Source organism: Nicotiana tabacum, chromosome 23, assembly GCF_000715075.1.
Source record: "Nicotiana tabacum cultivar K326 chromosome 23, ASM71507v2, whole genome shotgun sequence".
Classification (NCBI taxonomy): Eukaryota; Viridiplantae; Streptophyta; class Magnoliopsida; order Solanales; family Solanaceae; genus Nicotiana; species Nicotiana tabacum.
The window spans coordinates 101,488,122-101,498,519 of NC_134102.1; the positions used below are offsets into that span (position 1 = coordinate 101,488,122).

The 10,398-nt window shown below is 35.4% G+C and overlaps 1 protein-coding gene across 1 annotated transcript; it reads right to left on the reverse strand.

The window, feature by feature from the left end:
• Positions 1 to 406: 406 nt before the first annotated feature.
• On the reverse strand, positions 407 to 8,813 carry LOC142177301 (lysine-specific demethylase JMJ14-like). Its single transcript, XM_075245776.1, has 6 exons — positions 8,738 to 8,813; positions 6,431 to 6,693; positions 2,043 to 2,222; positions 741 to 1,743; positions 526 to 629; positions 407 to 421 (listed from the first exon to the last, which is right to left on the reverse strand). Exons 1-6 carry the CDS (start codon positions 8,811 to 8,813, stop codon positions 407 to 409), a joined length of 1,641 nt encoding a protein of 546 aa, XP_075101877.1.
• Between the last annotated feature and the right edge of the window lie 1,585 nt (positions 8,814 to 10,398).

Sequence of the window (10,398 nt, forward strand, 5' to 3'; positions counted from 1 at the left end):
TGTTCTTTTCATAATGGTTCGAAATGTGCTAAATGTTACGGTTTCAAGCATGGCGCCAGAAAGCACTTTTAACCAAGGAAGACAGCAATTCGGAGACATTAGATATTCATTGGTTGGTGAGAATGGCGCATGGCGCCAAAATAATTTTTTATTAATTTGCAAGATTTTTCCTGAAAATTATGAAGTTTAAATCGCAACTGGAATTTAACACATTTCTTTGTAAGTATCAGTGGCAGTGAATCAGCAAATTATTCACTCCCATGTTAAAGCATTATAAAAACATAGCATGCTCAAAAACTTTTCCGGAGTGTGTTTCTAACCTTTCTTCAAAGTAGATGCTTACGTTTACAAGGGTAATAACGAGAAATTTTCCTTCCAAACACACTATGCAAATAATGAGAATAACTCACATATTTCCTTCCTAGTACAACTATGCAAAAGAGAATAAAGTAACAGAAGACTCATCCTCATTATCCGATATTTTCTCAACTTGAATAATTCAATAGGTTATGAATAGCATCTTACCTTGAATAAGGGTCCGAGGAGCCCACCATCCAGGATCTCACATATATAGCAGCTAATTATCACAGGATTGAGCACATCAAAGAACTTAACACGGCTTCTAAATCCTGTTAAAGAGCATCAATAATTGAAACAATATAATGAGGGCATTGAAATTTGAAGAAAATATTACATCAAATGCGAAAATTTTCTAAGTATGAAAATCATATTTAACAAACCTTTAGGGAATATGGCCAACTTATTGCACCACAGCCTTCCCGAAACAATTGACCCAAAAATTAGCGGGTCGACATGGTAGGTGAGCTTTTGTTCAGAAATTTTGCTGCTCGGGGAATCTTTATCAGTGTCAAGTATTCCATTTTGACGAACACGAAGTGAGCACATGGAAAGATCAACACCAAATAACTTCTTGCCACTACTGTAATTCGAAGCATAAGAGTTGGTTGCATCATCAGAGAATAAATGGAGATATTTTTCCGTAGCAAGAGAAACTGAGGATCCAGAATCGCAGACTAAAATAACTCTGTCTCTTTCTGTAGGTTCTTTTAAATCACCATTAATCTCTTGTATAGCTATGGATGTGGAGGTCTTATTTGTTTTTTTTCCGCGCTCATTGGACAAGCTATTGCAATCTAGATCAAAGTGATAACCATTAGTGGCAGGAGCTTCTTCTTTGGTACCTTTTGACAAGTTTTCAGGTGCACATAAAAGATGCTTCTGCTGATCTGACCAGAATGCATGTGTCTCACTATGCAACGATCTGCACTGCTTCTTCGCATTATGTTTTTGCTCTCTCAACGAACCTGGTAAGTCATCATTTTTCATCGAGGGATCCATTTCCAGTCCATCTCCCTCTGAATCCAGCTTCACAAAATTATGCTGTCTCCTATTTAAAGAACGAAAACCAGAAACCTTGGATGCCCATAGTTCAATAGCACCCAATTTCCCCTCCAATGCTTGTACCAATGTGTTCAATTCATCCATGTTATAACGAACAAGGATAATTTTGTCCTCTGGTTTACAGGAACACATAAGATTTGCATGTTTAAGACATGAAAACTGCTCCGGGGAACACTTGCAACCAACTGCAGAGAGGTGTAAGTCATAGTAGCAAGAAAAGCATTCCTGCTCATCTTTCAAGCCAAAATCTCTATCCATATTTTGAAGTCGGACATGAGGTACAAGTCGCTCCAGTCTTTCCTTCTCCATCTCAATTCTTCTCTGCATGTAGGAAAAAAGATAGGTTACTAAAAACAGTTGTGCCTCTTGTCCACTTTTAAGTATATGAATCTTTGTAATTCACCTCCAATTGGATTTCATTTTGATAAAGAACTCAAATAGAAATTCACATGTACTGGATAATGGAGAGTTTCAAATTAAAAAGTACATTTAGGGGAGTTTATGTCATACTAAGTGCAATTATCCCTTATATGTGAAGATGCCTAATGAATGGGGTCAAATCACAAAGACGGAAGAATTCAAATCCACATCCATATGTTTTGACATACTCAGAAATTTACCTTAATAGCTTTAGTCAGCATCCCATCCTTCCCACAGAAACTTTTCCATCTCAAGTTTCTACTGTTTAGATTCTTAAGAACAGAGAGCTCCCACAATGCCTCGATAGCTTCACTAGCTGCTCCTATAAGCAACTTATCATGTGAAAGTGAAGTTTTACGACGTTGCTTGCTGTAGAGCTCCTGCATGACATCAAGGTTGTGTCAGAGAAGATTATCCTTCCAATAAGGCAACTCCCAAAATATACTCTGTTTCGTCCAATTATGATTAACACCATATCCGGGGAATCTATAAGGTGGAGCCTCAGTAACTTTACTGAAGTTCTGGACCCTCTCCCAAATTTCCTCACATGAAAGTATCGGAGGTGGAGAATCATATTCCACTTTATTCTTTTTGAATGCATTTTTCATCCTTCTAAACTCATGATCATCAGGCAAGAATTGACGGTGACAATCAAACCATGATTGCTTTCGGCCATGTTTCAAAGTGAACGCTTTACTATTTTCCATGCAGTAAGGACAAGCTAGCTTCCCAGCAGTCATCCACCCAGACAACATTCCATACGCAGGAAAATCATTAATAGTCCACATTAAATTAGCACGCATATTAAAATTCTGCTTGGTTGATATGTCATATGTTTCAACACCATCATACCAAAATTGTTTTAGCTCATCAATCAAAGGTTGCAAATATACATCAATCAAACTTTTCGGATTACGTGGACCGGGGATAATATAATTTAAGAATATATATGGACTAGTCATACACAACTCAGGTGGTAGATTATAAGGTGTAAGAAAGACAGGCCAACATGAATATGGTGTCGCAGATATAGAAAAAGGCGTGAAGCCATCGGCACACAGACCTAACCGAATGTTCCTTGGTTCACTAGCAAAATCTGGATATGTCCTATCAAAGTGCTTCCAAGCTTCTCCATCTGAAGGATGACACATAACACCAAGTGGTCTTCTATTTTCAAAGTGCCATCTCATATGAGGAGCAGAACTCATCGACGCATATAACCTCTTTACCTAGGTATAAGAGGTAAATAATGCATTGCCTTGACAGCGACCATATTCCCGCTGGAAAGCCTCTTGAAACGAGGCTTTTCGCAAAATTTACAACTGTCTAAAGTTGCATCATCTTTATAATATAACATGCAACCATCTTCACAACAATCAATTCTCATTGACGAAAGTCCTAACTTAGAAACCAATCTCTTCACCTTATAGAAATCACCAGGTAAGTTGATATTAGGGTCAACTAGTTCACTCATAAGATCAATGAAACAGTCCATGGCTGCTTGAGAAATATTCCAATTAGATTTGATACTTAGTAATATAACTGCAACAGACAGCTCAAAGTGCGGACTTCCTTCACGTAGTGGACGACTAGCTTCCTCTAACTGTTCATAAAAAACATTTTGCGTCATCATTAGGAGTTTGTTCAACATTTTTATTGGGCTCACCCCCAAAAGCATCCGCAACCATATCCTAAATTCTAGAATCAAGATTTGTATTCTCCACCGACCTACTACTTTCACCAACAACCATGTTATGAAATATCCCACGGCTACCATCGATCTCTCCATGATTAGTCCACACAAAGTAATTCTCTATAAACCCCTTCCTATAAAGATGAAGCTTAACTTCCTCCGATTTTTTAAACTTCATACAATCGCACCTGACACAAGGGCACCTAATTACTCCTTCACTTTGGTATGGTGGAAGTGACATTGCATGTCTAATAAAGTCATCAACCCCTTCTACAAAATCCTCCCGCAATCCCCGCCGATTAGGATAATTTCTATTGTACATCCAAGTACGATGTTCCATCTATACAAATAAAACAAGAATAAATTAATTTATTCTACAATTATAAATTAATTATATCTTTTTTAGTTAATTCAAGATAATTATTTTTTCCTAATTACACCAATTTATATCCTAAAAGTTCAATTCATATCCAAAAGGTCCAATTCATATCTTAAAAGTTCAATTCATATCCTAAAAGTTCAATTCACAAGAACAAATCCTAAAAACTAAAATTTCAATTCATATCCTACGAGTTTAAACATAAACTAACTAAACTAAAGAAATTCAACCCATACCCTAAAAGTTCGATTCACAACAACAAATTAATTTATTCTACAATTATAAATTAATTATATCTTTTTTAGTTAATTCAAGATAATTATTTTTTCCTAATTACACCAATTTATATCCTAAAAGTTCAATTCATATCCAAAAGGTCCAATTCATATCTTAAAAGTTCAATTCATATCCTAAAAGTTCAATTCACAAGAACAAATCCTAAAAACTAAAATTTCAATTCATATCTTACGAGTTTAAACATAAACTAACTAAACTAAAGAAATTCAACCCATACCCTAAAAGTTCGATTCACAAAGAACAAATTAATTTATTCTACAATTATAAATTAATTATATCTTTTTAGTTAATTCAAGATAATTATTTTTTCCTAATTACACCAATTTATATCCTAAAAGTTCAATTCATATCCAAAAGGTCCAATTCATATCTTAAAAGTTCAATTCATATCCTAAAAGTTCAATTCACAAGAACAAATCCTAAAAACTAAAATTTCAATTCATATCCTACGAGTTTAAACATAAACTAACTAAACTAAAGAAATTCAACCCATACCCTAAACTAAACTAATTCATAAATAATTGACTAATTAACAAAACTAATTAGTTAATAAAACTAATTAACAAAACTAATTAAAACAAGACCTAAACCCTAATCCTCAATAAAATGCAATGTTCAAATAATTAAAACACTAATCAATTGAAACTAATTCATAAATAATTAACAAAACCTGGAAATAATAAATAAATGGGTTGTAATTCAAACCTAGAATTTTTAGGAGATGGAGAAGGAGATCGAGGGGCGGCAGTGGTAGTGGCAGCGGCGACGGCGAGGGTGAGGGCTTGTCGGCGAAGGGGAGGGCTGGACGGTGAGGGGGAGGGCTGGGAGAAAGAGAGAGGGGAATGAAGGTTTTGAGTGAAGAAGAGGGAAAAATTTCAAAGAAATGGGGGTTTCCCCCGTTTTTCACTTCTCTGATTTTAGAATTACCGAGCAAAATTGGTCGGTAATTTAGGTCGGTACATTAAGTGCTGACCGTTTGACCAAAAACCGACCAACTTTGGTCGTTTTTTTTTTAAAAAAATTTTAAATTCTTTAACCGACCAACGTTGGTCGGTAATTTTAAATATAAATTCTTAAATATTATAAAATATTTTAAATAATAAAATAATTATTAAAATTTAAAAAATTGGATCCAGATTACCGACCAACGTTGGTCGGTTTTTATGCTTTTGACACAGAGAATTGGTATTACAAGAACAAAGTCCAACCATTGGCTAGTTTATAGGTTCCAACTTGTATTTTTTTATATATATATTTGGCCCGCAAAACACATACTATTAGCTTAACATTGTTTCACATTTTTTATTTTCTTTATTGCATAGTCAAAAATGCAATGAGGCCTTTGATGTGGGCAATTTTACTAGTTACTAAATAATGCTAGACCAAATATTCTGACGTCTAGCTCTTTTACTTCTTCTAAAAGATCAGTTGGTGAAGCATACCTTAATATTTGGAATATGCCCAACGAATACCAACTTTAACACGCTTAATAATTGGCGGGAAAAAAAAACAAGCTTAAATACTTGTTTAGTACAACGTGTGGAGGATCAATATGCGCAACACTAGAAATTGAAGAGGTATGACGATTAGATCTGACCAAGCGACAGAAGCAATGATCAAGATGAATCCAATTTCAATGAATCTTCCTTAAGTTAATATCGAGGAAATGACTAACTTTTTAGAAACACTAGAAAACTTTTATTCATGAATTATACTTTGAAGTTTTTTTTTTTTTTTAATTCATGAAAGAACTCTTGTGTAATTTGCAAATTTAAAATTCAAAATTACAAACTTGCAAGATTTTTCCTGAAAATTATAAAGTTTAAAGTTATATACTTAGTAAAATAAAAGGTTCGAGCCTTTGACATTTGTTCTTCAATCGGCTTCCTTACGGAGCCGTGACCACCGCACAAAATTACACTGGATGGATTTTTTTAATATCATTATTTATATTTTGATCTCGTTAAGAAACGTTTTGGGAAAATAGCCTTGCACCAAAATTTTAAAGCACTAGGAAATCTGACCATCACCAGAATTTTCAAGCACAATGCTGAAAAATTCCGGTAATAAAATTTGTGGTAAAATTCTGACGATCACCATAATTCTTGCGTGCTTTAAAATTCCACCCAGCGTGCTTTAAAATTCTAGCACTTAAGAAAATTCCTTATTGTATGGTTATCACCCATCTGCTAGAAGCCAACAACATATCCCTTGTTGACCATCCCTACATCATTGTCACCAAGTCCTAAAGAAACAAGAAGATGAAACCAAGAATGTCCCCTCCGATTCCAAGGCAAAAGCTCTTGTGTCTCACCCAGTACAAGTGATTCTGACCTCTCAAAAAAGCTTGTCTCCATCAATGAAACACTGTCTGTCATCAAAAACTCCTTAACCTCTTTGCAAAGCCAGATTGAAGATATCCATGGAATGGCAAAGGAGACAGGGTCCGAAGTGTCCATGATTCGAGGGCAGATTCTCAAGACTGCAGAAAAAACAGTAAGGGATTTCATAGAGATGCACGACATAATTGATAGGTCTATCTCGAAGTGAATGCTAGCTTTGATCGCCTTAATGAGGCAATTTGCAACACCCTTACCTACTTTCTGCGTCGCTGATGTTTTGTTGTTTAAGACAATTTTCTTATTGTCTTGTTTTTGCGACTGATGTTTCAGTCATGGGGTATATTCTTAGAAAAAAATACTTTTTATTTCCCTGCTTTTATTTTGGTTTTGTTGATGACAAAGGGGGAGAAATAGTAAGCAAGCTTAAGGCCTGCAATTCTATGTGTTTCCTGCTTCTGCTTCTGTTATATGCTCTGTTTTCAACTTGCAGGTACAACATACGGTATTCAATTGAGGGGGAGTCGACTACAAATGAGAGGAATGAGGCACAACAGAATGTCCAACTTAGGGGGAGTCGACTAGACACATCTACCAAGAAACGCGGATTAAAGTAGAGTTGACTACAACACACTCAAGGCGACTGATCAATAGGGAAGTATTTTCATTGTTATTTTGTCATCATTAAAAAGGGGGAATTTGTTAGATCTCAGTAAATTTCAATGATGCATAATAACCAATTACTACCTATGTGAATGAAAAGATTATGAACAATAAAATGGAGGAAATGAATCCAATGAAAAAGGAAAGAGAATCGGACAAATCAATCAAAGAAGATAGCAAAATCAATTAAAAGAGTTATTATAGGATGGATTTAAATCAAAGGAGATTACGGGAACGAAATCATCCGCTAAAGATTCTCCCACATAATGACGTCAATCGAAGGAATCAATCAAGGGATTTGGCAGCGGGAATACTCTCTCATTTAATGAAGAAATCACTCAAACCCGCGAATCAAGACAAGTCAAAAGAAGAATCAATCTCGGAAATAATTAATATACGAATCCGTCTGAATACAACTCTCGTGGGTTCACAATCTCTCCAAAAGATGTACAAGACTTGAAGGCCTCGAGAAGTATAAATACCTACTGCACTAGCTTTGGAAGGACATACTTTGATCAAACCAACTTCAATCTCTTTGTTCTACTTCAAACAAAACAGTGTAGTCTACTTTAGATTCCTTGTAAACCGATAAAGAGAAGAGAGAGAGAAAAGAACACTAGTGAGGCATTGTAGTAATTATAGAGAGAAGAACGAGTGACATAAGCTGTTGGTGTATAACAACATCAACACATCTGTACTAAGCCACTTCATACTTGAAAGAGATCATCATTGCAACCCAAGGGGACCGGACGTAGGATTCACTCTGAATACGAACCACTATAAAAATACACTATGTCGTTTACTTTCTGCAATTTATCTTTTACATTCTATTCCTGAAAAGTCGAGTCGCCTAGAACTCAACTTAGTCGACTACCTCGAAAAAAAAAAGAAAACTTACAATTTACCCCGCTCAAATTAGTCGACTAGATCATGAAATAAGGATGTGTCACTTATAGGATAATATAATTTGCCTTATACATTCTTTGGGAAGCTTCCATCAACATGTTCTTCATATTTATAATAATTTTATATAGCAGTGCTCAATTTTTTACTTTTTTGCACACAATAATATATCAGAAACTTCTGATGCTTCCTCTCCCTTCTATCTTCTCTAATGGAAAATTTATTATTTCTGCATTAAGTAATCTTGACATGATATAAGAATGGTTACGCTTCTTTTTTCTCTGTTTATTAGTTTTTGAAGATTGAGAGTTGATCCATGCATGGTTACAAACTTGCAAGATTTTTCCTGAAAATTATAAAGTTTAAAGTTATATATTTAGTAAAATAAAAGGTTCGAGCCTTTGACATTTGTTCTTCAAAATTCTTTACCTTTTTATTTTTTAACTTAAAAGTTGTAAAACAAAATATGCCACTAATCGGCTTACTTACGGAGCCCTGACCACCACACAAAATTACACTGGATGGATCTTTTTAAAATCATTATTTATATTTTGATCTCGTTAAGAAACGTTTTGGGAAAATAGCCTTACACAGAAATTTTAAAGCACTAGGAAATCTGACCATTAACAGAATTTTCAAGCACAATGCTGAAAACTTCCGGTAATACAATTTGTGGTAAAATGCTGTAGATCACCATAATGGTTGCGTGCTTTAAAATTCTACCCAGCGTGCATTTAAATTCTGGCACTTAAGAAAATTCCTTATGGTATGGTTATCACCCATCTGCTAGAAGCCAACAACATATCCCTTGTTGACCATCCCTACATCACTGTCACCAAGTCGTACAATTCAAGGGGATTTGCTAGCATGGGTTATATTTCTGTAAAGGGTGCCTGGGTAAAGAAACAAGAAAGTGAAACCAAGAATGTTCCCTCCGATTCCAAGGCAAAAGCCCCTGTGTCTCACCCAGTACAAGTGATTCTGACCTCTCAGAAAAGCTTGACTCCATCAATGAAACACTGTCTGTCATCAAGAACTCCTTAACCTCTATTTAAAGCCAGATTAAAGATATCTATGAAATGGCAAAGGAGATAGGGTCCGACGTGTCCAAGCTTCGAGGGCAGATTCTCAAGACTCCAGAAAAAACAGTAAGGGCTTTCAAAGAGATGCACGACAGAATTGATGGGGTCTATGTCAAAGTGAATGCTAGCTTTGATCGCCTCAATGAGGTAATTTGCAACACCCTTACCTACTTTTTGTGTCGCTGATATTTGGTTGTTTAAGACAATTTTCTTTTTGCGACCGATGTTTCAGTCATTGGGTGTACTCTTAGGACAAATACTTTTTATTTCCATGCTTTTATTTTGGTTTTGTTGATGAGAAATGTTGAGAAATAGTAAGCAAGCTTAAGCCCTGCGGTTCTATGTATTTCCTGCTTCTGCTTCTGTTTTGTGCTATGTTTTCAACTTGCAGGTACATCATACGGTATTCAATTGAGGGGGAGTCGACTACAAATGAGGGGAATGAGGCACAACAGAATGTCCAACTGAGGGGGAGTAGACTAGACACATCTACCAAGAAACACGGATTAAAGTAGAGTTGACTACAACACACTCAAGGCGGCTGATCAATAGGGAAGTATTTTCATTGTTATTTTGTCATCATCAAAAAGGGTGAGATTGTTAGATCTCAGTAAATGTTAATGATGCATAATAACTAATTACTCCCTATGTGCATAAAAAGATTATGAACAATAAAATGGAGGAAATGAATCCAATGAAAAAGGAAAGAGAAGAGGACAAATCAATCAAAGAAGATAGAAAAATCAATTAAAAGAGTTATTATATGAAGGATCTAAATCAAAAGAGATTACGGGTACGAAATCATCCGCTAACTATTCTCCCACATAATGACGTCAATCGAAGGCATCAATCAAGGGATTTGGCAACAGGAATACTCTCTCATTTAATGAAGAAATCACTCAAGCCCGCGAGTCAAGACAAGTCAAAAGAAGAATCAATCTCGGAAAGAATCTATCTATGAATCCGTCTCAATACAATTCCCGTGGGTTCACAATCTCTCAAAAAGATGTACAAGACTTGAAGGCCTCGAGAAGTATAAATACCTACTGCACTAGCTTTGGAAGGACATACTTTGATCAAACCAACTTCAATCTCTTTGTTCTACTTCAAACAAAACAGTGTAGTCTGCTTTAGATTTCTTGTGTAACAAAGAAGAGAAGAGAGAGAGAAAAGAACACTAGTGAGGCATTGTATTTATTA

Bases quoted from the DNA above. Each gene is read 5' to 3' on its own strand.
- LOC142177301 (XM_075245776.1), bottom strand. From the start codon at position 8,813: ATGGTGATCTACAGCATTTTACCACAAATTGTATTACCGGAAGTTTTC. The intron at 2,223-6,430 runs GTCAACAAGGGA...GATGTCATGCAG, and splicing joins GTGACAATGATGTAGGGATG to GAGCTCTACAGCAAGCAACG. The intron at 630-740 runs GTTTGTTAAATA...GCTCTTTAACAG, and splicing joins GTTGGCCATATTCCCTAAAG to GATTTAGAAGCCGTGTTAAG.